General features: G+C 29.0%; 1 protein-coding gene, 1 long non-coding RNA gene and 1 pseudogene across 7 annotated transcripts; 1 reads left to right on the top strand and 2 right to left on the bottom strand.

The window, feature by feature from the left end:
* Positions 1-2,169: 2,169 nt before the first annotated feature.
* Positions 2,170-3,735, top strand: LOC114180732 (annotated as a pseudogene).
* Positions 3,736-10,470: 6,735 nt separating this feature from the next.
* On the bottom strand, positions 10,471-13,746 carry LOC114181643. Of its 5 annotated transcripts, none has more exons than XR_003603878.1 (6): positions 12,738-13,738; positions 12,452-12,594; positions 11,222-11,308; positions 11,009-11,138; positions 10,694-10,876; positions 10,471-10,602 (listed from the first exon to the last, which is right to left on the bottom strand). XR_003603878.1 is itself a non-coding variant. In XM_028068152.1 (6 exons), the coding sequence occupies exons 2-6, from the start codon at positions 12,465-12,467 to the stop codon at positions 10,505-10,507; spliced, it is 342 nt and encodes a 113-aa protein (XP_027923953.1). In that variant the 5' UTR covers positions 12,468-12,594; positions 12,750-13,746; the 3' UTR covers positions 10,471-10,504. The 5 variants fall into 5 exon arrangements, 2 of the variants coding, with proteins under 2 accessions (XP_027923953.1, XP_027923952.1); XR_003603879.1 differs by having other exon boundaries at positions 10,694-10,823; positions 12,738-13,737; XR_003603880.1 differs by having other exon boundaries at positions 11,128-11,138; positions 12,738-13,735.
* A 2,030-nt stretch (positions 13,747-15,776) lies between these two features.
* Positions 15,777-17,581, bottom strand: LOC114182512. 2 transcript variants are annotated; one of them, XR_003604103.1, is made up of 8 exons: positions 17,520-17,581; positions 17,384-17,426; positions 16,748-16,854; positions 16,588-16,666; positions 16,389-16,448; positions 16,145-16,292; positions 16,004-16,062; positions 15,777-15,909 (listed from the first exon to the last, which is right to left on the bottom strand). It is a non-coding gene; the product is annotated as an uncharacterized LOC114182512 (long non-coding RNA). The 2 variants fall into 2 exon arrangements; XR_003604104.1 differs by lacking the exons at positions 17,384-17,426; positions 17,520-17,581 and adding an exon at positions 17,231-17,343.
* Between the last annotated feature and the right edge of the window lie 7,648 nt (positions 17,582-25,229).

Raw genomic sequence — 25,229 nt, 5'->3', positions numbered from 1 at the left:
AAATCACACAAAGGAAAACGAATGTATAATTAAGGGTATGATAAGATGAAAAATACCTTAGACATGTAAAAACATTTTTCAAATATCAACATATATATTCAATGGTTGAAAAATAATTGTTTTAGCAAAACAAAAGAGTTTTTCAAATGAAACAAAAATTAATAAAAATAAGTAAAGAATTTTTTTTATATTACCTAGTAAATGAAAGATTTAGATTATTAAACACTTAAATTGAGAGTATTGAACATACTCATGTGAAAGGAAAATATACAATAAATAAAAATATTAAAAAATAATAGAAATATTCAAATATGAGATATAAAATTTTTTTAATTAACATACATCATTTTAACATAATTACATAAATGTTATGATAAGATGAAAAATATATTGGAGATGTGAATGAGTTTCATGACAAACCAAATAATTAGAAGAAATAAAAAATTGAGAAATAAATAAATATATATATATATATGGTTACTTAATTAATTGTGAATATTTTAATAATTTAAATGATGACGAAGATATGGCGGGGACGGGTATTATGGCGGGGATATGTACATACCCATAACCATCCCCATACCCAATTGAAAAAGTCGGGGATTCCCCATACTCATACCCATACCCAGTCAATGCGGGGATTCCCCGTCAAAACGGGAACGGGTTCGGGCAATATCCATGGGGACAGGTTTATTTGCCATCTCTATGTTCAACAATGAGCAATAAAGGATCTAGGAAGAGAACAGACACAAAGAGAAAGGGTAAGCTATAGTAGAATATTTAACATGTTATTGAGCAATCAGATTATAAAACAAGTTATAGACAAGCAAAGCAGTAAGCACCCAAAACATGTGAAAGCAAACAATTAAAGGACTCTCTAACTCAATATTCGGATCATACTCTTGATATAGAATTCTAAAGGAAGTATGCACATGTGCTGGTTTCTAAACTCTACAGAGTCTAGACGCAAGGGGTTATCACCCAACCACACACATGGTTAATCCTCTACTGTCTTGGGGCCAATATGTCCCAAGACTAGGACCTCCTGCCACTCTCATCACATAAATTATTCTACTCTATGTGAGCGTGAATAATTATTAGAGTTCAGGATATCTTCCTTTATCTAGACATGTCCTATATCAAGGTATACACTAACCACCATCACCAAGAGTTTCTCTTGAAACTCTTTTACCAACAAGCATTCAATTCTCATGCCAAACAACTACCAACCATACAATCATGTTTTCCATTTCATACCCAACATAACAAGATCCCATTCAATTTCATGCTTTATAAATGCATACCAATGTCCAACCCAACCAAGTCATGGCTCATTACATAACAACACATTATGCAAACGATTTGGGATTTTAGAAATAAAACTGCAGCTTGTGTAAAGCTCCAAAAATTTTGTATTTATATTCAAATTAAAGATTATTGAATCAAGAACCAAATGCAATAAGAACCAACTTAATTGAATAACTATAGAGAAAGTTATGCATCAAACAAGTAACGAAGGTCAATGTTGTCAACAACCAAATTACAGGGACCTTGCGATAAAAACTGCTCTCACTACAAAAGCTCTGATTCAAGATCCGACCGGTCAAATTCAAGAACTAGGTGTTAAAGATCAGCTGTTAAAACTTTAGCTCAATTCAACGGTTAAAGAGACGAGAAAGACAATTTTACTAAAACTGCGCATATGAGAAAAAGACACAGTCGTCCAACGACCAAGGCACTCGCTCAGCAACCACCCGACGCTTCAAGAATACGAAAAATAACGTCAAATATCACAGTTTCATGAATATTTAAACCCTAACTTGGAAACACACAAAAAATTAACGTTTTTCCCAATCTTGTCTCATATTCCACAAAACACTAATCAAACTTTATCAAATGAAATAGGAACAAGCAAAACAACTTAAAAAAAATGAACCCTTTATCCCTTACCTCAATAACACTAGAAAACAAAGGCAAACTCTTAACCGAGGAACACCACAGCTCTAGGAATCAAACAGTGAGCTGAAATGTGTATACAAACACAAAACAGGGGCATGAGGATGAACCCTAACCCAAACCTACGTACCCGAACAGGAAAAGGAGAAGAAAGAGCAAGAAAGTTCTAAGGTCCACTTACTTGGAGGCAAAACTGACTTAGCTGGCTCGAAAATGGAAAGTTTCTTGTGCCCTAGCAGAGCTCTCAAATGCTACAAAGGAGGGGGAGAAACTGCTTTTCGAAAATCAGACAAGTGAGGTATTAGGGCTGGAAAGGAGATCTTGGAGGTCCCCAAAATGAGCTGACTCTGGATCCTCGAATAAGCTAGGCCTAAACCCCTCTAAAAACAGAAATTAATTAAAAGGGTCTCACATCCATGCGATTCTTTTTCCATCCAGTATTAATTTTTACAAAATTTTAGATAATAATAAAAACTTTCATTTTTTTTTCTGGAGAATGGAGTAGTGGATTATTGAATTCTCTTTTAAGATATAATTTTAGTATCACTATATTATTTTAGTTGATAATTATGTTTTTATGACAATGATTTTTTTTCAACTCCTGACATTCAAACAACGTTTATTTTTAAATATTTTAAAATGATTAATTACTTCATAAAATTACATCTTTTAAAATCAACTTAGTCTTATTTTGCCGTTTAATTTTATTTTATAATAATCATTGTCACAGTTTTAAATAATACAACAAAGGTTGCAGAAAAAAGAAGGTTCTATTGATTCATGATGATGTTGACAAGTGCGAGCAGTTACAGGCACTGGCTGGAAGCCCAGATTGGTTTGGTCCCGGCAGCAGGGTCGTCATCACAACTCGAGATACACAACCGCTTGCCTCTCATCATGTCAAAGAAACATATGAGGTCAATCCATTGAACAAAGATGATGCTCTTCAGTTGCTTCCAAGGAAAGATTTCAAAACTGAACAAGTTGATGCAAGTTACGTGGAGGTCTTGAATCATGCAATAACTTATGCTTCTGGCCTTCCATTGGCTTTGGAAGTAATAGGCTCCAACTTGGCTGGAAAAAGTATAGAAAAATGGAAATCTGCTATCAATCAATACAAAAGAATTCCTAACAATCAAATCATAGAGATACTTAAAGTAAGCTTTGAGGCTCTGGAGAGAGAAGAGAAGAGTGTTTTTCTTGACATAGCTTGTTGCTTCAAAGGATATGCATTAAGAGAGATAGAAGATATTTTTGGAGCTATTTATGATGATTGTATGAAACATCATATTAGTGTGTTGGTTGACAAATCTCTCATAAAGATTGGTTGGTGGAGTACAGTTTAAATACACGACCTGATTGAGGAGATGGGTAGACAAATTGACCAACAAGAATCACCTGAAGGATCAGGGAAGCGCAGGAGAATATCGTTACCTAAAGTTATAATTCAAGTTTTAAAGGAGAACACAGTAAGTGAGACTCGTGGATGATTGGTTTTGTTTCTCAAATTGATATATGTTTCTTTTTAATCATATATCTCTGTCCTAGTTATTTTTGTCTAGATGATTTGCAATTTTTCTGGATTTGTTACACAAAACTACTTCATATGTGTGCTTCTTTGCATTAACAGGAAACTAGCATGATTGAGATTCTCTGTCTTGATATCTCGATATATAAGGAAGTAGAAACACTGGATTGGAATTGAAACGCCTTTGGAAATATGAAAAACCTTAAAGCACTTATTATTAGAAATTGCAAAATTTCTGGAGGTCCCAATTGTTTTCCTGAAAGTTTGAAAGTATTGGAATGGCATGGATACCCTTCAAATTGTTTTCCATCGAATTTTGATCCGAACAAACTTCTGACATGCAAGTTACCTGACAGTGATTTTACGTCATTTAAATTCCGTGGCTCATCAAAGGCAAGTTTACGGAATATATTCCTTGTAAATTTGTAGGTTTTTTTACACAAAATAATTCCCTACGAAAATAGACAACTTTTTTAAAAACTACAAAAGTCAACTCGGACGACTTCAGTGTTTTTTTAATTGTTCTTAAATCTCTATTGCCTCCTATGACTTCTTTGTAAGTTTGTTCAATTTCCCGAAGTCGTAGTGATACGACTTCTTATTGAAGTTGTACTCATACCGGTAATTTGTTTAAAAGTTGCCTATTTTTGTATTTAAAAAAGACAATAACCTCATTTGTGTAAGAAAATGAAATTTGTAAATACACCTCCAAGTTATCCATTGTGTTCTTATCTCTTGTTCCCATTATTTTCTTTGCAGAAGTTCGAGAATCTAACCGAATTGAATTTTGACTACTGCAATCTTTTAACACAGATACCTAACGTATGTCATCTCCCAAATTTGGAAAAGCTTTCTTTTAAAGAATGTGCGAGTTTAATTGCAGTAGACGACTCAGTTGGTTTTCTGACTAAACATAAAAACGTATGTCTTGATTATTAATTAGCATTTTTAAGGGAAAAAATAAAATAGAACTGATGTACACAAGACATTAACCCAAAAATGTGATAATTAAGACATATCGAAAAAAATCCACACTTTATCAAATATTCTCCAAAAATGAAAAAAAAAATGTTTCATTTCCACAAACATCAACGAATACCACAAATTTGTTGTAATAGGTAAATCCAATACTTTTTATGTTCCACCAATGGGGAAATGACGAACCGCGTCGAAAAATAACTTCGAAAACGGAGTAATAACAAACTTGGGGAATGGAGGAAGAAGAAACTTAGGGGATGGACGAAGAATACACTTCGAAGATGGAAGAAGGAAAAACTTGGGGGAAGGAGGAAGAACAAACCTGGGGATGGAGAAAGAACAAACTACTTTCCACTTCTCTCACGCTTCCACTTCTCTCTCTCCTTGTCCTTCACCCCATTGATGATATTGTTGGTAAATATATTCATTATTCACCATTGTCCATGTACTTATAGTTCTATCTAATATTATATTTGGTTGGAGGTGTGTAGAAGAGGATTGAGATCATAATACATATTGTGATAGACATCATTTTAGTCCATGTTATTATGATAATAAGAATGTTAAAATAGATATTAGCACACTCTAAACATCTCGTACTAGGTCTATCCTACCTTGTGCACAGCCATGTTAATTCAACTAAAACCCAAAAAAAAAAATGTATAAAGGGAACATTATTGGTATAAGTAAAATGGATTGTAAACTATCAAGTATGGTTAAGATGTGAATTGCATTGTTCAGGTCGACTAAGATAGTCAAATGATTTGGATATACTTGGATTAGAAAACTATTTGGTTAAATAACGACACAATGATAACATATCTGAAGAAAACTGAAGGAAAGAAACAATTGGAAAGTAAATCAAAATGAGGATTTACGGTTCTAAGACTTAAGCAATTCAAAACTTAAGCCAATTGGAATGAGAACAAAACCTATGAGTGAAGAAGGTTATGAGATGAGTGAACTTAAGATATACATGCACATTCTCTCAGCATTAGCATTTGTGCATTTGTTAGCAAAAGTGTGTGAAATCTCTAAGAAAAGTTATACAAGATAAACCATCAGTACAAAAAATAGAAATTGCATTCGAATACTAAATCTTAATTGGTAAACAAATTAAAATACAATATTCAAATAATTGACAGAACATTACACCTGTTCAAATCACAAACCTGCAAATCAACCATATCTAACACAATATCAAATCATCATATGTTTCAAGTATTTGTGTTTAGGACATTTAATTCAAGATGAATAAGGTGTGGAGTGCCAAAATTTACAAAGGCAGTATTCTAAATGTTTAATTAACTTTTACTTAATTCCTTTTTATTTTCACATTCTCCTTATGTGTCCTAAATAAAGGAACATGAAATATACCCAATGCAGAGATGTTATATCTAAAATAGAGAAACAAAAATATATCAAATCTAATTAATTGTAAAAATTGGAAACATTAAGTCATCCTTTAAAACGCAAAAGTTACTACCGGAAAAATAAATTTTAGCATCATTTAACCGGTGACGGTTTTACTAAAATGCCACTATATTCAAAAAATTAATAAATTATAAAATAATTATAGTCGATTTAAAACTGACGGCATATACCAACATAATTTTTGTTCATTGTTATATTCTAATAACTTGTATTTTTACTGATGAATTCTCGCGTTTTCATTGTAGTCTCTTCTAAGAAGATTCTCTTTGTTTTCTTCTTTTCTTGGAAGTCATATTTAATCTTCTCGTATTTTGTAAGTCATCTTCTCTTACGCCTTTATTCTTTTTTTTTTTTTGGAAGTCATGTTCAATTTTCTGGAGAATTCTTGTAAATCATCTTCTTCTTTCTTTTTTAGAAGTATTTTTCCCCTTTTCACTGTAGTTTATTTTTCTCTTCAAATTCATTTTCTTTTGCATTTTCAACTCTGAACCCTAATTACTAATGCGTGTTTTTGGATTGGTTTAGAGGCAAAGCTCAATCCGCCGATTTTCCCAACTACATCAACTACAGCTTCTCCATCGGTACTTCTTGGCTGGCCAATTTCAATCACAATTTCTGCTACTGATTACCAAAATGATACCAGAATAGTAGATGTTACTAATAATACCATCAATGCATCAGCCAAGGAAAATCAAAAGAGAGTACAAGGAACCATGGGTGAGAATGTGAGATCATTGTCATATAATCCATTGTTATCTGTACCTTTCCCATGCATCTAAGAATTTGAATATTTATCTACAGGATTATAACAACTCTTATTATCTTATTACTCTTCCATTAAAGAAGCCAAATTCTGGAAATCTAGGTTTACTCGAATACATGTCAATAAATGATCCATTAATAGAATTAATATTTGTGAACTCGACTAATAAAAGTCCAAAATAACGTTTACATTGCAGTAGTAGTGCTCTAGAAGATATAATTTTAGCAAAAGTTTCCAAAGGATGCTTTTCTAAACATTGAAAGTCATGTACTTTTTAATCTCGTAGAAATTCTTGATGAGGAAGAATTTGGGGAAGCTGCTACTAGTTTGGAGTATGATGAGAATATTGTTAAAGTGACACAAAATAATATATTTAAACAAGCTAACTTTTATTCACTTTCACCAATACACAATTAACTAACCAGAACTTAAATCATGCTAAACATGAATTTTAGTTACTGTATGAATCACTAAACCTATCGTATGAGCTAAAGGTAAGCTTAAGAAAGAGAACAATTTGATCATGAATACCAAACATCACTTTCAGAAGTGATTAAGTTTGGAAAAATATTGACACTGCTGAAAAGTGATTAAGTTCTCCAGAAAGTAGTGATTATAGTATGTTAAACTTTAAGTAATTAAGAAAATATCTATGTATGCTTGTATTCAATGTATATGTAATGTAATATTCCTTTTGGTAGGTCATTGTTCCCAAAGGCTCTCTTTGCAACATCAATGTAGAAATTGATGTTGGGTTACCCACTAATGTAGTATATAATATACCGACAGATCCTGGAAATAGAAGAGTTTTAAAAAATATATCAAAAGTAAGTGACTTTATCGTCCTTACTTTTGTGATGAATGCAAATCCTTACCTTAAATATTTTTGTGATGAGAACATGTTGGTTAGTGTCAGGCACGCGACAAGAGTTGGAGAAGAAAGGATGGGCATCTCAAGACACATACGAGGATAATTGAAACAAATCTCACATATTATCATTGAAAGTAATGTTTTTACCTGATGATTGGAACTAAACATGTATCTTCTTGGTTTGCTTTAGTTTACTTTCCATGATAGAGATTAAATACCTCAGTTACACTTACGTGTGAATATATTATCATATGCTTAAACATTTTCCATAATGGCTTATGCTTTCTCTAGAGATGGGGCCATGCCATTGTCATCATTGTGGCACATTAAACACTGGCTTTCTGTTTCAGTATTTTCATTTGTGAAAAGGTGTAACTTTAGGTTTCTTTGATTGTTGAAAAGTGGAATAATATTTTTGAACATATCAGTGAAATGTAAATAAATGTCTTACAGTCTCTTAGTAGTATTTGGCCTTTGAAGCAATAGTGTCTATAGCAGTGTTTTACATATTGTCTATTCCCTACCTACACATCAGTTTTAACATAACTGAAACAAGTATATTTACCTACATTGGATTTAATATAAAGTTTAATCCATAATGTTACAATGTGCAAAAGATTAATTTAAAAAAATAAAGATTATGATTTTGCTGGCAGTTATAATTGTCGTTACATATTAGATAATTTTTTTAAAATATGATTTTGCTTACGGTTATAACTGTGTTATATATTAACTATTTTTTAAAATTTCAATTTTGTTGGCAGTTATAAATGTTGTTAAATATTATATAATTTTTTCTTTAAATTAGTTTAGAGACGGTTAGAACCGACTTTAATAATTTTAATGACGGTTAAATCGATGTTATGGTATTTTGTGGCGTTAAATTTTGTGACAATTAATTAACTTACGGAAATAAACATAGTGACAATTAGAACCGTCGTTAATCCACACATTTAATTGACGTTAAAAATCAAATATTTAGTATATTTATAAATAAAAGAAATTGACATTTTCTTCAAGTGATAAGTTTCCTATTTTCTCTAGTATTTTAAAAAATTTAGAAAAATAATATCTTATGGATTATATTTTATAATTACTTTAGAATCTAATAATTTTAAGAAAGAAAAATTCCAACACATTAGAAAGGTCTAAATTCAATTTAACTTCCAAATAAATATATTTTAATTTAAATTACTTAATTATATAAGAAAGCATAAATCAAAGGTTTATTCATAAAATTTTTCAGAAAACTGTAAAATATTATAATATTTAAAACTAAAACAAAATCATCTTTTGAATTAAGAATACTTTTAATTAAAAAATAATTTACTGAATTTTTATATCATAACACATGTACTGTTTCTATATTTTAGTATATATTTTATTAGAGTGCTCTCTAAATTAAATATGTGATGACATAAAGCATTTCAAGCGTATTGAAAACACATTGATTTCTATAATAGAGAACAATAAGTTATTTGACTAAAAGATAAATTTACATATATTTCAACTATTGGTAATTAAAAGAAAATGACACTATAGAGATAAAATACAAATAATTATTAACTAGACCACTAAACAAAAAGTTTTATGTCCCTAAAAATATTTAATATTCCAAATATATTAGAGAAGTATATAATAAATTTCTAACAGAGAAGAGAAATATTTATTAAATTTGCTTAAATTTGAACTCATTTACGTAAATAAAAATGGTGAAAATAGTATACTCCTTTTTGTCATGTACGAGAGATTTGTTTTAGAATGAATCTCCCTTAGTTGAAAGTGATACACCCAAATACTCATATTTTATATTTCATACTTATACTTAATTTAGTATTTATTTTTTGATACCATTCTTAAAAATTAACAGAAAGTATGGTAAACAACTAAATCGAAACTAACTATTAGGGTGATCACGGGTAAATATTTAAATCTACATCCAAATATTTAGATTAATTTCAAAATTTAAAATGCACTTTTTACAAAAATACTGTTTTTGAGATGGATTTAATTAAATTTGTTTGAATTTTAATTAAGACATACTCGATCAAATTTTGGCAGAAATTGACTCAATCCAATTTAAAATTAAAGTAGATCGCATTAAAAAAATTAGAATTGTTTTCCCACTCCTAATCCAAGTAAACAAAATTTAGTTTAAACTAATTCATTGTTTTAAGAAAACAAAATAAAGACTACCGTTCAAAAAAAAAACATTTTTGAACCTGCAGAATATTATAAACTTTTGAAAGGCTGTAACAATTTTTCTTTTATCAGGAACAATTTTAGGAACAATTTTAGTTAAAAATAAGATTTAAAGAATAGATATGTGTATCATTTACCTTTTCATTTTCATTGAATGTTTTTTCAACGGTGCCTTCTAAATTAAATATTTTAATTTTAAGTTTTTTTTTTTTAACTATGCATCAGTATTCGTGTATTTATTACTATTATTTTTTAATGATATTTGATGATATAAACAGTCATGAAAAATGAATAATCATAAAATGATATATATATATATATATATATATATATATATATATATATATATATATATATATATATATATATATATATATCAAACATTCAAACAATAAAATAAAATTTGTATAAATAAATAATAAAAACTATTAATATTAATATAGATATTCAATTCACCCTTGAGATGTATAAAATAATTCATACACATTGACCAAATAAAACTATTCATTACGAACAACTTCTATAAATATTTGAATTATATGGTTGTGAAAAATAGCAACACTAAGTACTATTAAATAAAAATATATATTGCTAATATTTGTTCAAGAGAAAAGATCTAAAATTCTTCTTAAATTGTAACTATTAGAAATATTCAGAATACATACATCACTTTTCAATGAATATACCAATGTACATCTAACTAGTTAAATAAATAAAAAAATACAACCATAATAGTAATTAAATTTCAAAAATAATTTCATTTCGTATTCCACTAAAATAAAATACAAATACAATGATCACAATATTTAAGGTCCCTTGTATCTAAAAAGAAATGAGGAACGCCCACCACAGAGATATATACACCAAAACCTACAAAAACAAAAAATGTATATCATGTTAAAAATAATGTTAGCAAAGTATTAATCATGACATAACTCATAATCTATTAATCATGACATACCTTTTTGATTTGTGCTCTTTAACATGAGCATATCAGTGTGTGCTTCATCAACATGGGTTCTTATGTCTATAAGAGCATCATGCTCCTCCATCGGACATGGGAACACTTTGGCCTTCTCATTCCGCAACCTCTGCACAAGACACTTTACCTGTATATATCATGCACACAGATCTTCTGGCAACACTTAAGAGTGGAAAACCAACAAAAGTGTTATCATCCAAATACATCACAACATCAAGAAACAAACTGAACACACTCCAAAATGTAAGATTAGACATCACAAAAGTAAAAACCAAAAAGAAATTAGTAAACTACTTGATGACAAGATTTTTTAGTTCCTCCAATTCGTTCAAATTGGAGGACAGGCTCTTTGGAGTTCTTATTCTAACCCAAAATTCCTTGACTATACGATATACAAGATTGGTATGGTTCACCTTGTCGCTTCCTGTAAACATAATTCCAGAATTATAATTCATGACTACAATACAAACTCAAAAAACCAATTGATAAAAATGAAAAGAAACCCACTAGAAGAAACTACGGTTGCAAAAGTCTCGACACTTCGAACATGTTCAATAAGCCAATTGTGCCACCTCTTTGACATTCTCCCCATACCTAATTTTCCACATGAAAATCCTCTTTAGACCAAACATGTACATATATATACTTTTTAGGCAAATCCAATTTATAGTATTCAATGCTTTCTTAAAGAAAATACAAAGAAAAACATTTAGAATATGACGTGATTGCATCATTAAACTCTCCAAATATTTCAATTATAGCTCTTACAAATACAAAAGTGAATGCTTAAACCATAAAATAAATAAAAATAACGTCTTTACAAATTTATAATTGCCATGCATTAGACCAAAACTATTTTTCTGTCAAACTTTCTTCCACTTGTCACTGTGATTTCTCAGATTTTCTCCAAGGAAAAGGAGGAGAAAAAAAATGAAGAAACAAGAGAGAAAGAAAAGTGAAACATATTATGCAAAAACTAATTAATAAGATAAGTTACCAACACCAGTGTAATAAGGGCTTTTGGCCCCAGTTATTTTTGTCATTCTGCCTCGGTTTTAGAACCGAAGCATATTGGGGTGAGGCCAAAAGGGGGTGCCTTTTGGCCTCGGTTATCACCCGAGGCCGTAAAAACACTTTTCTGCCTCGGTTGCAGAGGGACCGGAGCCATAGGTTCAACAATATTTTTTTTAATTAAAAATTTCGCAGAGCCTTTGGCCTTGGTTATGGTAAGAACCGAGGCCATATACCCCGTCAGTACCCATCAGCAACCATCCATCATCAACAAACCCATTCTCTTCAGATTCACCCACTTTCTAGTTCAGAAGCCTCCATTTTATACGAATATCAAACCCAAATTCTAAGCCTTTGTTATTGTATTTCTTTTTTATGAAACTCAAGAGAGGATTTGGAAGATTCTCTTCTCCACAAGCCACCAAATTCACTGAGGTAGTATTAATGTTCTCACATTCTGAACAACAGAGATATGAAAAACATGCTTTTTATACTGAAATAAAAGCCACCTAATCTATGTGATAAGGAAGCAGTACCAACAATGTAACCTGCATAGGAAGATGAAGGAGTTTTTATACTGAAATAAAGATAGTAAAATAAAACTTCAATGGCATACTACATACTCATCAGATACAGGTAAATTTTTATGCTTAATGATTTTTCCTGATATTGTTTTGTTGATGGTTCTTGGCTTGATTAACTTGACAGTGATTTCATTGTTATTACCTATTCCAGCTGTCATGACTCAGTGCGTGCATGCTGAAGTTTCTTCCAGTGCTATTCTCCTGACACTGCCATGGATTAGTGTTATTATCTTCGATTTTTCATTGCTCCCTCTCCCTTTATCTCAACCACTCTGCCATCTTCATCTACAATTGAGAAAAACAACATTTTCGGTATTCTGCACAATACTAAACAAAATCTTGGCACTGATCACACAGGCACACTACAAAGAATCAAAAACCATACAACCAAGACTAGACTTTTCACATAGAATGCTTCTTGCGTAAACCTTTTTCATGACCTGAGAGATCCGACTCCTTTGCCGCCACGCGCTGGTGCAGGATGAACGGTAGGCGCTTGATCGCGTCGGCGTCGAGATCGTCCTGAGAAGGAAGCATCGACGGCGCCTGGTGCGATGGATGGCGTCGAAGAGGAGGCCATGGTGGCGGCAAATCTGTCGAGCGAAGAAGAGCCACCAGCGAGAGCTTGTCACGACCTTGCAAGCTTCCCGGTCCGCTAGAGCCACCAGCAACGGCTTGCGGAGACAGTGGCCGGAGCAGCGCAGTGGCAGCACAGCGTGGTTGCAGAACTTCGCGTGGTGGTGGTGGGTGGCTGGAGCAGCAAGTTGTAGAGAGAAAGAGAGAGAGAGAGAGAGAGAGAGAGAGAGAGAGAGGAGAAATGCACCGCGGGGAAGAAAAGGGGTTCGCAAATTTTGAACCCTAATTAAACTATATGGCCTCGGTTCAATTAATAACCGAGGCATATAGCCCTATTTGGCCCCGGTTCAATGACACCCGAGGCCAAAGACTTAATGGTTAGTGGCATTTTTGAAATATCCAGCCACATTTTTTGCTTCGGGTCTTTGGAACCAAAGTATATAACCCTCTTTTGGCACCGGTTTTTTTGAACCGAAGCATATAACCCCCTTTTGCTTCGGGTTTTCGCTGAACCGAGCATAAAAGTTGCTTGAAATTGCAAAAATGTCACCGCGCCATTATATGCTTCGGTTCCTGACCAACCGAGGCATATAAGGCGAGGTAAAAAGCAAAATTTGTACTAGTGCAAGAAGAACAAGCGCCGCAAACTATTGTTTTGCTCTTCTTCTTCTCCTTTCTAGCTAGGTTAGAAAATTTTTTTTCTTCCTCTGAATAAATTAGGTATCTTAATGGAACCAAACCTAATCTACGGAGCAGTGGAGAAATGAGTTAGGTCTCTTAAAAAGAAGGAAACCTACTCTCTCATTTTGGGACTTTGAAAGAAAAGAAATAATACACTTTTGCCACTGCCAATACGAATGCTTTGGCTTTGAAAGTAAAAACAATGTATCGTTGCCACTGTTTATACAAATGCTTGCACCATAGGTTTTAAAGACGCTCACGTGAATTACTTTTGTTTTATTTATTATTTTTTTTATATTTTATGTTATTATTGAATTTTAAAATTAAGATTTTTTTATCTTATTATTTTATTTTCTTTCTTTTCTAAATTGCATGTTTTAGTTTGTTTATATTTTACTGTTTGTAGAGAAAGTTTATGAACAAATATCTTATATTTTATTTTCTTATATAATCAATTAATTTTATTTAAATTATTTTTATCTAGATGTTAAATTTAATTTAATTTCTTTCTAATGTTTTAGATTCTAATATAATTATAAATATAATCTATATTTTAAGACTTATTTTTAAAATCTTTTAAATATTAAAATTTGCTTAACTAGCATATTCTAGTAAAAAAGAAAATAAGAGGGGATTTACGATGTAATTTTTCTAATTTATAATAACATGTCTAAATATCGTAATGAAAATAAATATCTGATAGAAAGTAAGACATTTAAGTTAAATTTTAGATATAATTTTTCAAAAATTTGAAATCATAAAACACGGGATTATTATTTTGTTTCTGTTACTTTTTTCTGAAATCATAAATCATAAAACCAAAGTCCTACTGATTAGATTAGTTTATTAGAAAATTTACCTAATTGATTATCGTAGGTGAATTTTCACTCCATATACAATGTTTTATGATAATCTATTAGTTAAATATCTAATTCATTAATGTAATCGATATATTCAAGAATATGAAAACTTACCATTAAAAAGACAGTAGTAATTAAATTGCTTCTTTCATTGGTTCAGAAAAAGTACGGTTTTCAATGAAAGAAAAGAAAGAAGTTATTGAAAAGATGTAGAAACAGTAAATTGTTTGTTTCGTGGTTGAGGTCATTGGTGAATAGAAGCGGCACAAGAAAAGGGTTTTCAATGAAAACAAAATTCATTGAAAAGCTAAACTTGCTGCGTCATTGCTAAGTTGGAATGAGTGAAAGAATACAGATTTCAACAAAAGAAAAAGTTGGTATTGAAAAGCTGAATACCGTTGCCAATAGCAATTCTGCACATGTTTCAACTATTGGCAATTAAAAGAAAATGACACTATATAAATAAAATACAAATAATTATTAACTAGAGCACTAAACAAAATATTTAATATTCCAAATATATTAGAGAAGTATATAATAAATTTCTAACAGAGAAGAGAAATATTTATTAAATTTGCTTAAATTTGAACTCTCACTTACGTAAATAAAAATGGTGAAAATAGTATACTCCTTTTTCTCATGTACGACAGATTTGTTTTAGAATGAATCTCCCTCAGTTGAAAGTGATACCCAACTACTCATATTTCATAATTAATTTAGTATTTATTTTTTAATGCCCTTCTTATAAATTATCAGAAAGTACGGTGAACAACTAAATCAAAACTAACTATCCAAGTTAGGGGTTATATCACGGGTCAATATTTCAATGCACACCCAAATATTTGCATTAAATTCAAAATTCAAAATTCACTTTTTATAAAAATTTTGTTTTCGAGACCGACTTAATCAAATTTATTCGAATTTTAACTGAAAAATAGAATTTACCTTTTCAGTTTCATTGATTTTTTTTCAACAGTGCCTTCTAAATTAAATATTTTAATTTTAAGTCTTTTTTCTAATTATGCATCAGTATTCGTGTATTTATTACTATTGTTTTTTTAGTGATATTTGATGATATGAACGGTCATGAAAAATAATAATCGTAAAATGATATATATATATATATATATATAAATATATTTCTACATATATGAATTATATGGTTATGAAAAATAGCAACACTAGGTGCTATTAAACAAAAATCTATATTGTTAATATTTGATCAAGAGAAAAATCTAAAATTCTTCTTAAATTGTAACTGTTGGAAATATACAGAATACATACATCACTTTTCAATGAATAATATATCGTTGTACATCTACCTAGTTAAAAATACAACCATAATAGTAATTAAATTAAAAAAAATAATTTCATTTCATATTCCACTAAAATAAAATACAAAAAATGTATATACAATTAATTAAGGTCCTTGTATCCCAAAACAAATGAGGAACGGCCAGAACAGAGAGATATCTACGAAAACCTACAAAAACAAGAAATGTATATCATGTTAAAAATAATGTTGGCAACATATATTATTATTAGATAAATTTACAAGAGTCTTATAGATACAATACCATGATGCACCGAGTGTTTTGACAAGCGTCTTGTTTGAGAGCTCTTACATCTTTTAGCCCTGCAAATGCAATTCAATAGCTGTGGCTTAGTCTAGATAACATGAATGATGCATAACTTATAATCCATTAATCATGACATACCTTTTTGATTTGTGCTCTTTAACCTGAACATATCAGTGTGTGTTTCATCAACCTGGGTTCTTATATCTATAAGAGCATCATGCTCCTCCATTGGACATGGGGACACTTTGACCTTCTCATTCCACAACCTCTGCACAAGACACTTTACCTGTATATATCAAGCACACACATTTATTATGAACACACGATAACAACAAGGATAATCCATATACAAAGAGCATAATAACACCTTGTTGTATATTACCTTTTCCTTAGTTGCAGCTTCAAAAATGGCTTTAGCTTCTCCTTTCTTGAGATCAAGAGCCTGATTAAAATTACACATAGAAAATATCAGTGAAGAAATAATTGATAATTAGTTCCAATTTTGTAACATCACTCGAAGCATTAAAGGAATTTGTCGATTATGGTGCAAAAGTAAAATTAAAAAAATAATAATAAAGTACCTGATATGATTTTTTAATAAGGTTTTCAAATTCCTTGACAATACGATATAAGAGATTATACTGTTTGTCTCATCGTTTCCTACCAAAATAACTCCAGAATTAATCCATGAATAAAATACAAACTCAAAAAACAAATAGATAAAAATGAAAAGAAATCCACCATCAAAAACTACGGTTGCAAAAGTCTCGATACTTCGAACATGTTCAATCAACTTCGAACATGTTCAATCAACCAACTGTGCCACCTCTTCGACATTCTCCCCATACCTAATTTTCCACAGAAAAATCCTCTTTAGACAAACCATGTACATATTTATATACTTTTTAGCCAAATCCAATTTATAGTATTTAATGCTTTCTTAAAGCTAATACAAAGAAAAAACATTTAGAATATTGCATTATTAAACTCTCCATATATTTCAATTATGAATTAGTTTTAGCTCTTACAAATACAAAAGTGAATGCTTAAATCATAAAATAAATAAAAATAAGTCTAAACTTTAGAGTTTTCACGTTCTTAGAATAAGAGAGAGAAAAATTTTAACATGAATATGCATGAAAGAAATTGCACTTTATGTATATATAAATGAAGAGAGTATATAGAAAGTTGTAAAGGTAAATGAATATATGTCATGAATTAGACCAAAACTATTTTTCTGTCAAACTTTCTTCCACTTGTCACTGTACTTTCTCATATTTTCTCCAAGGAAAAGGAGGAGTAAAAGAAAAATGAAGAAACAAGAGAAAAAGAATAGTGAAACATATTATGCAAGAACTACTTAATAAGATAAGTTACCTGAAGAACACACTCTGCTATCTTAGAGGAACAAACCTAATCTCTGAAAAAGTGAAGAAATGAATTAGGTCTTTTAAAGAAAAGGAAACCTATTCTCTCATTTTGAAACTTTGAAAGAAAAAAAATAATAATGCACCGTTGTTACAGTCAATACGAATGCTTTGGCTTTGAAAGTAAAAGCAATGCACCGTTATCACTGTCCATACAAATGTTTGCACCACAGGTTTTAAAGACCCTCACGTGAATTACTTTTATTTTATTTACTATTTTTTTTATATTTTATGTTACTATTGAATTTTAAAATTAAGATTTTTTTATCTCATTATTTTATTTTCATTCTTTTCTAAATTGCATTTTTAGTTTGTTTATATTTTACTGTTTATAGAGAAAATTTATGAACAAATATCTTATATTTTATTTTCTTATATAATCAGTTAATTTAATTTAAATTATTTTTATCTACCTGTTAAATTTAATTTAATTTCTTTCTAATATTTTAGATTTTTTTTAAATTCATTAATAGATAGATTCTAATATAATTATAAATATAATCTATATTTTAAGACTTTATTTTTAAAATCCTTTAAATATTAAAATTTGTTTAACTAACATATTCTAGTAAAAAAGAAAATAATGAATCATTGAGCAGGTTTGTCCTATACATTGACGTGAATGAAGACTAATTTGTTTATAGAAGAATCTGCGCATTCAATTTTTGCTATGAAGAGTTGAAGTCATCGGTTGAGAGAAGCGGCAAAAGAAAAGGGTTTTCGATCAAAACAACATTCATTGAAAACCTAAACCTGCTGCGTCATTTCTATGGTTCAGAAAAGAGGCAAAGAAAAACGTTTTTCAAAGAAAACAATGTTCATTGAAAACCTAATCCTGCTGCATCACAGACCTTAGAAGATATTGCAGAGATATTTTGTTTCACAGTTGAGGTCATTGGTTGAGAGAAGCGGCAAAAGAAAAAGGTTTTCAATGAAAACAAGATTTATTGAAAAACTAAACCTGCTGCGTCATTTGTAAGTTGGAATGAGTGCAGAAAACCCTCTGAAACAATACAGCTTTCAATGAAAGAAAAACCCTAGAAATTGCAGAGAGGTTGGTGTCTTCTTCATTAATATTGCCTCTTTCATACTCATCATATCTTATGCTCATTGGTTCAGAAAGGAGGCAAACAAAAACGTTTTTCAAAGAAAACAATATTCATGGAAAAGCTAAACCTGCTTCGTCAGAGACCTTAGAAGATATTTTGCTACAAAAATGGGGATTAAAGATATAATTTAACCTAGATAAAATACAAATAATTATTAAATAGAGCATTAAACAAAAAGTTTTATGTCCCTAAAAGTATTTGAGGCCAACTTGGTCGACTTCGACCATATTTTGGTTGGGACTGACTAGGTCGATGTTGATCGAATTTCGGTCAAGGTCAACTTGGTTGAATGGTGGTCGGAACTGAATGGACTGAATTCTGTCATATTTCGGTTGGGGTTGATTCGACTGAATTTTAGTTGAGCTTCAGTCAGGATTGACTTATCTCGACCTTGAACTCTATCTAGATCAACTCATATCGACCTTCTGTCCTAACCAACTAAAAACTTAGATTAAAAATCTGAATTGGATATTTTGTGATTTTCCATATTTGAAAATCCGAATTCAAAGAAAAGATATTCAATTAAAAAATATATAAAATATAGATCAACTAATATCTAAATTTAGTAAATAAATTTAAATAGATTAATTTTTAATAAAATAAACTTTAAATGAATTCGATTGGAAAAAAAATAGATCTAGAGAAAAAATAGATCAGATCAAGAAAATTGAAAATTTATGTCCGACCCTAATCAAGTAAACACAATTTAATTTAAACTAATTCATTTAAGAAAACAAAATAAAGGCTACCATTCAAAAAATTTCTTTTGAAACTGCAGAATATTATAAACTTTTAAAGGCTGTAACAATTATATTTTTTTTATCAGGAACCATTTTTGTTAAAAATAGATTTACATAACTTTTATGTTCTTAACGTGTATCATTTACCTTTTCAGTTCAATTGATATATTTTTAAACAGTACCTTCTAAAATAAATATTTTAATTTTAAGTTTTTTTTTACTTGTACATGAGTATTCGTGTATTTATTATTATTTTTTAATTATATTTGATGATATGTAAAACAGTCAAGAAAAAATGAATAATCATAATATATATATATATATATATATATATATATATTATTTATAAAACATTCCAACAATAAAATAAAATTTGTATAAAAAAAATAAAGCTAATAATATTAATATAGATATTCAACTCAGAATTGAAATGTATAAATAATTCGTACACATTGACCAAATAAAACTATTCATTACGAACAACATAAATATTTCTACATATATGAATTATATGGTTATGAAAAAAAAAGGGTGATTGTGATATTGATAATTTATATATTTGTAGGAAAAGAATGGGTGATTGTTTCTTACATGCTTGCTCTCCACCTGTTATATTAAGGTTGTGGCTTAATTCTTTGAGAAGCTTAATTCATTTTAATTATTTTCTTCACCAAAATACTTATTGGATGTTGTTTATCGTATAAACATTCATTCAAAAGTGTATTTATATGGTTAAAATAAGATATAATTAAGACATTTCCACCACTCTATTATATAAGCTATGATACCATGCTAGATTTCATTTTAAAATATCAATAAATATGTAATAAGATGTACTATTACACTTAAGTCGACTATATGTGACTTCTCAACATTTATTTGTGGAATTAATTTTTATAGAAATCTTCTTAACTAATTTCGTAAATAACTAAAGCATAACTTCTTTTATAATCTCAATTCATTTTAATTACTTTCTCTTGATATAAATATTTATTCTGAAATTTGTGGAATTAATACCGAAATACTTTTTAAAATGTATTTATCATGTAAGTATTCATACATAAATTATTTCTATGATTGAAATCTGTAATGTTTTATTTTAATAAATACAAGCTATTAATTGAATTAAAAAATAATATATAACATATAATTGGTAACTATATATTATTTATGTAACAATATAGAACCATTTCATAAGAGTGATTTTTTAAACAGTTATTATCATTCATACTTTTAGATTATTCTAAATAATTTATTATGTAACAATTTAAAATACATTTTTTTAATTTATTATTATTATCAAATAAAGAAGAAACATACCATAAAACAAATTTCAAAATAAGATTTATTTATCTTCATTCACAAATAAGGATAATGATAAAACAAGACTACTTTATGAAACATCTGATGACAAGAATTTCCTCTTTTTCTGATTCGAATCAGAGGACTAGTCACAACATTCTTAGAGTTCTTAATTCGTTTTCAAATTCTTTGACAATACAATATAAGAGATTGATATTGTTCATGTCATCGTTTCCTATAAAAAAACCTTCAGAATTAATTCATGAATACACAAACTTAAAATACAATTAGATAAAAACGAAAAGTAATCCATTAGAAAAAAATATGGTTACAAAAGTCTCGAAATTTCGAACAAGTTCAATCAATCATTCTCTCCATACCAAATTTCTCATAGGAAAATCCTAAAGAGAAAAAAAAAAAATATATATATATATATATATATATATATATATATAAAAGGTATATTATTCATGTGAATAATTACGAAAAAAAAAATAAAAATATTCGTCAAACAAGTCAAATTCACTTTCAAATAAAAATCATCTTTAATTAATTTCTCTTTCCAAAGGACATGCAAAATTCTTTCTTTTTGAACTCTAACCCTTAGCCAGGACTGTTTCAACTCTTTCTTTAAAAATAATAATTATTCAAACTGATAAACATCAAAGAACAACAAATTTGAATATGGAACACTGTCTTTGAATCTCCAAATGTGAACACTGTTCCACAATAAGAAGATATTATATTTAAGAACTAATACATATTAGTACCTTCTTTCTGTGCACCCTCAATTGAAGAAAAAACATCAATAAGCAAAACTGATTTTTATTATATTAAATCAGTTATTTTTCGACTTTATCTTTTTTACCTTACATCTATTACTAATTTTCAAAACTACATTTTTATTACTAACTAATTTAGTCTTTTTAATTATTAATTTTAATTTAAATAACTAATAACTTCAACAAATAATTATCTAATTTGAATTTGAATTTTTTAATTTTATACATTTTGTATTTTAAATTTTATATAAAATTTTATTAAGTAGTTTTATACTTCTTTGAAATAAAAAAATAAAATTCAATCTAACAATTGAAAATAAATAAAAATTAATCTTATATTTTATGTGCAGATGTGACACTTAATCCCAATGAATGTGCAAATGTGACACTTAATCCCAATGTCAAGTTTGACCATCCAAGATTGAATTCATTGTCAATCTTCTTGAATGTCTAATAGAATGATCTCCCAAGAATGCAAGAACTCTGCCTATCTCAATCTCTTAGAAAAATCTCTTCTTGATTCAGTGATGTGTAATTTTCAAATTGATTTCATATTTGTTTTTAAACCAGAGTTGTATTAATGAGATTAGTGTATTAGGAAATTTACCTAATTGATTATCATGGGTGAATTTTCACTACATAAGTACAGTGCCTTATGATAATCCATTAGTTACATGTCTACTCCATTAACGAGTTCTGCAATTGATATATTCAAGAGTCTGACAACTAATCTATACCGTTCAAGCTTGGCTTACATGTAATCCTAGGTATACATCACCTATACAAATGATAAGTTCAAGACTAAGTCTAAAAAAGTGATACAAGGTGCTTGTATGACTTTGGACATCATCAAAATCATTTTTATTGGATTGATCAGGCTCCCCTTTCAACAATTATTTTTTAACAAAATACATAAAAATTAAAAAAAGAAAAAGACATAAAGGTTAAAAAGGTATTTTAGGTAGTTTCATAAAATATGGGAATGCTGAAGAAATTATTGGAGGTGCAGGGAAAAACAGCCCAACAGTTTCATAAAATTTGTCCACAAAGTTGGGAATGGGCTAGGTCAATTGAGGGAGTGGGTATTGATGCATTAGACCTTGGCGGGGTATATGAGAGTATTAATGATTCTCGTGATTCCTAGGAGTATTAGGGTATTACAATCGAAGCAATGTACTTGCTCCATAAATTACACCTTTTTTAACACTAAACAAGTCATTATTATCATACCATGCCATGAACCGAATTTCTCAGTTTCTCGTAATTTCTACATTTCTTTTCACCAAAATTTAAATTTCATTTTACATATCACTACACTCCAAAATGCAACATGAAAACTTACCATTTATATAGAATAAAAAAGAAACATACTTGCTCGCGATAGCAGTGTGTTTACGCTAGTGCCAGTTAATGATTCTCGTGATTCTTAGGAGTATTAAGGTATTACAATCGAAGCAATGTACTTGCTCAATAAATTACACCTTTAATTGGATTTTAACACTAAACAAGTCATTATTATCATACATGCCATGAACTGAACCTCTCATTTTCTCGTAATTTCTACATTTCTTTTCATCAAAATTTAAATTTCATTTTACATATCACTGCACTCCAAAATGCAACACGAAAATTTATGATTGAAAAAAAGTAAAAAAAGAAAAATACTTGCTGACAATATATATTGTTATACTCGTTTAATTAGTGTATAACAAACTCATATAATATATTTTGCTATACTCATTTATTTAGTATATTTTTAGACTTGTGTAATCAAAGTATGAAATGACTCGTCTAATATTTTTTTTTTTAAAATTTACCATAAATATAAAATAATTTTACTTAAACCCTTGTTAAATCAATAACAAATTTATTAAAAAGTTTAGAAACTTACCTTGAAATTATATTTTTAAAAAGGATTTATTTTTTGTTCGTTTATATATATGGATACTAATCATAAAATGACTCCAAAATGCAACATTAAAACTTACGATTAAAAAGAATAAAAAAGAAAAAAATAGTTGCTGGCGATATATTTTCCTAATTTGAATTTTATAAGATTTTGAAAATTTTTATTTCATGTCACCTATCACAACTTCTTGTATGTTTTAATCTCGATTAGAAGATAAATCAATATTTATGTTGAATCAAGAAATTTTCTAATGTATATTGTTATACTCATCTAATTAGTATATCAACAAACTCATATAATATATTTAATATATTTTATTATACTTATTTATTTAGTATATTTCTAAATTTGTATAATCGTATGAAATAGCTCGATTAGAAGATAAACTAATATCTATGTGACGTAATTTATGATGAATAGATAAGATGCTGTTAAATTAAAGTTCAAAAACTATGCATTTCTTCCTCTCTTTTACATCGGAGAAGAAGGAAACAATTTTAATGTGCACATTCAATTATTTACTATAAACAGTTAGATATAAAGACAGTAGTAATTAAATTGCTTCTTTCATTATTGGTTCAGAAAAAACACGGTTTTCAGCAGGTTTGTCCTATACATTCACGTGAATGATGACTAATTTGTTTATAGAAGAATCTGCGCATTCAATTTTTGCTATGACAGAGCACAGACTAATGTTTGGTTGTTTCACAGTTGAGATCATTGGTTGAGAGAAGCGGCAAAAGAAAAGGGTTTTCGATCAAAACAACATTCATTGAAAACCTAAACCTGCTGCGTCATTTCTATGGTCCAGAAAAGAGGCAAAGAAAAACGTTTTTCAAAGAAAACAATGTTCACTGAAAACCTAATCGTGCTGAAAACAAACGTTTCTTCTTTCTAAATCAAATTTGTTTCATGATAAGTTTTCTAAAAGATATAATAAAAGTAACGTCTTCATTTTTTGTTTTTGTTTTAAACTGATACAGATTAAATTTGAACGTAAATATATAAACATCTTATGGACTAGAATCTAATAATTTTAAGAAAGAAAAATTCCAACACATTAGAAAGGTCTAAATTCAATTTAACTCCCAAATAAATATATTTTAATTTAAATTACTTAATTATATAAGAAAGAAAAAATCAAAGGTTTATTTATAAACTTTTTCAGAAAACTGCAAAATACTATAATATCAAAAACTAAAACAAGTATAATTTTCTTTTGAATTAAGAATATTTTTAATTAAAAAATAATTTACTGGATTTTATATCATAACATATGTACCGTTTCTATTTTTAGAATATCTTTTATAAGAGTGCTCTCTAAATTAAATATTTTAGTTTTACTTATCCATGAATTTTATTATTCAGGTGTCATCAACGGTTCATGTATCCATTAATACGTAAACATTTCAAGCGTATTGAAAACACATTGATTTTTATAATAGAAAAAAAAATAAGTTACTTGACTAAAAGATAAATTTACATATATTTCAACTATTTCTTAAAATAAAATGACATAATAGATAAAATGTTGTTCCTATTTTCGTAGTAAAATATTAATTTAGTCACTTTATTCTTTTTATTTTAATTTGGTTCTTATTTTGAGAAATTTGATGCAATCAAGTCCTTTCCATTAGTGGTGTAGTAACGGTATTAAATGGGATGTCACGTGTCAATTTTTGAATTTTTTTGAATTTTTTTTATATTTCATTTATTTTTTAAAATTTAAAAAAAATTAAAAATTTGACACGTGTCAAGGTGACATTGTGCCACGTGGAAGTGACAGTGCCATGTGGTGAGTGATAGTGCCACATTTCACTGTTATGCCATGTGTCATTTTCTTATTCTCAATTTGGTTCCTGTATAAATTGTACAATTTTGATAGAAATATTTGTGCACATTTATATAGAAATTAAATTTGGTTTCAATTTGGAGAAGGACAAAATTGCACAAT

This window comes from Vigna unguiculata, chromosome 4 (assembly GCF_004118075.2).
Source record: "Vigna unguiculata cultivar IT97K-499-35 chromosome 4, ASM411807v1, whole genome shotgun sequence".
In the NCBI taxonomy this organism is placed as follows: domain Eukaryota; kingdom Viridiplantae; phylum Streptophyta; class Magnoliopsida; order Fabales; family Fabaceae; genus Vigna; species Vigna unguiculata.
This window is presented reverse-complemented; position numbering and strand designations above follow the sequence as displayed.

What these genes read in the sequence shown, in the direction of transcription:
- LOC114181643 (XM_028068152.1), bottom strand. An exon ending in AAAGAGCACAAATCAAAAAG is followed by an intron (nt 10,603 to 10,693) that starts GTATGTCATGAT and finishes TTGTTTTTGTAG; the next exon opens with GTTTTGGTGTATATATCTCT.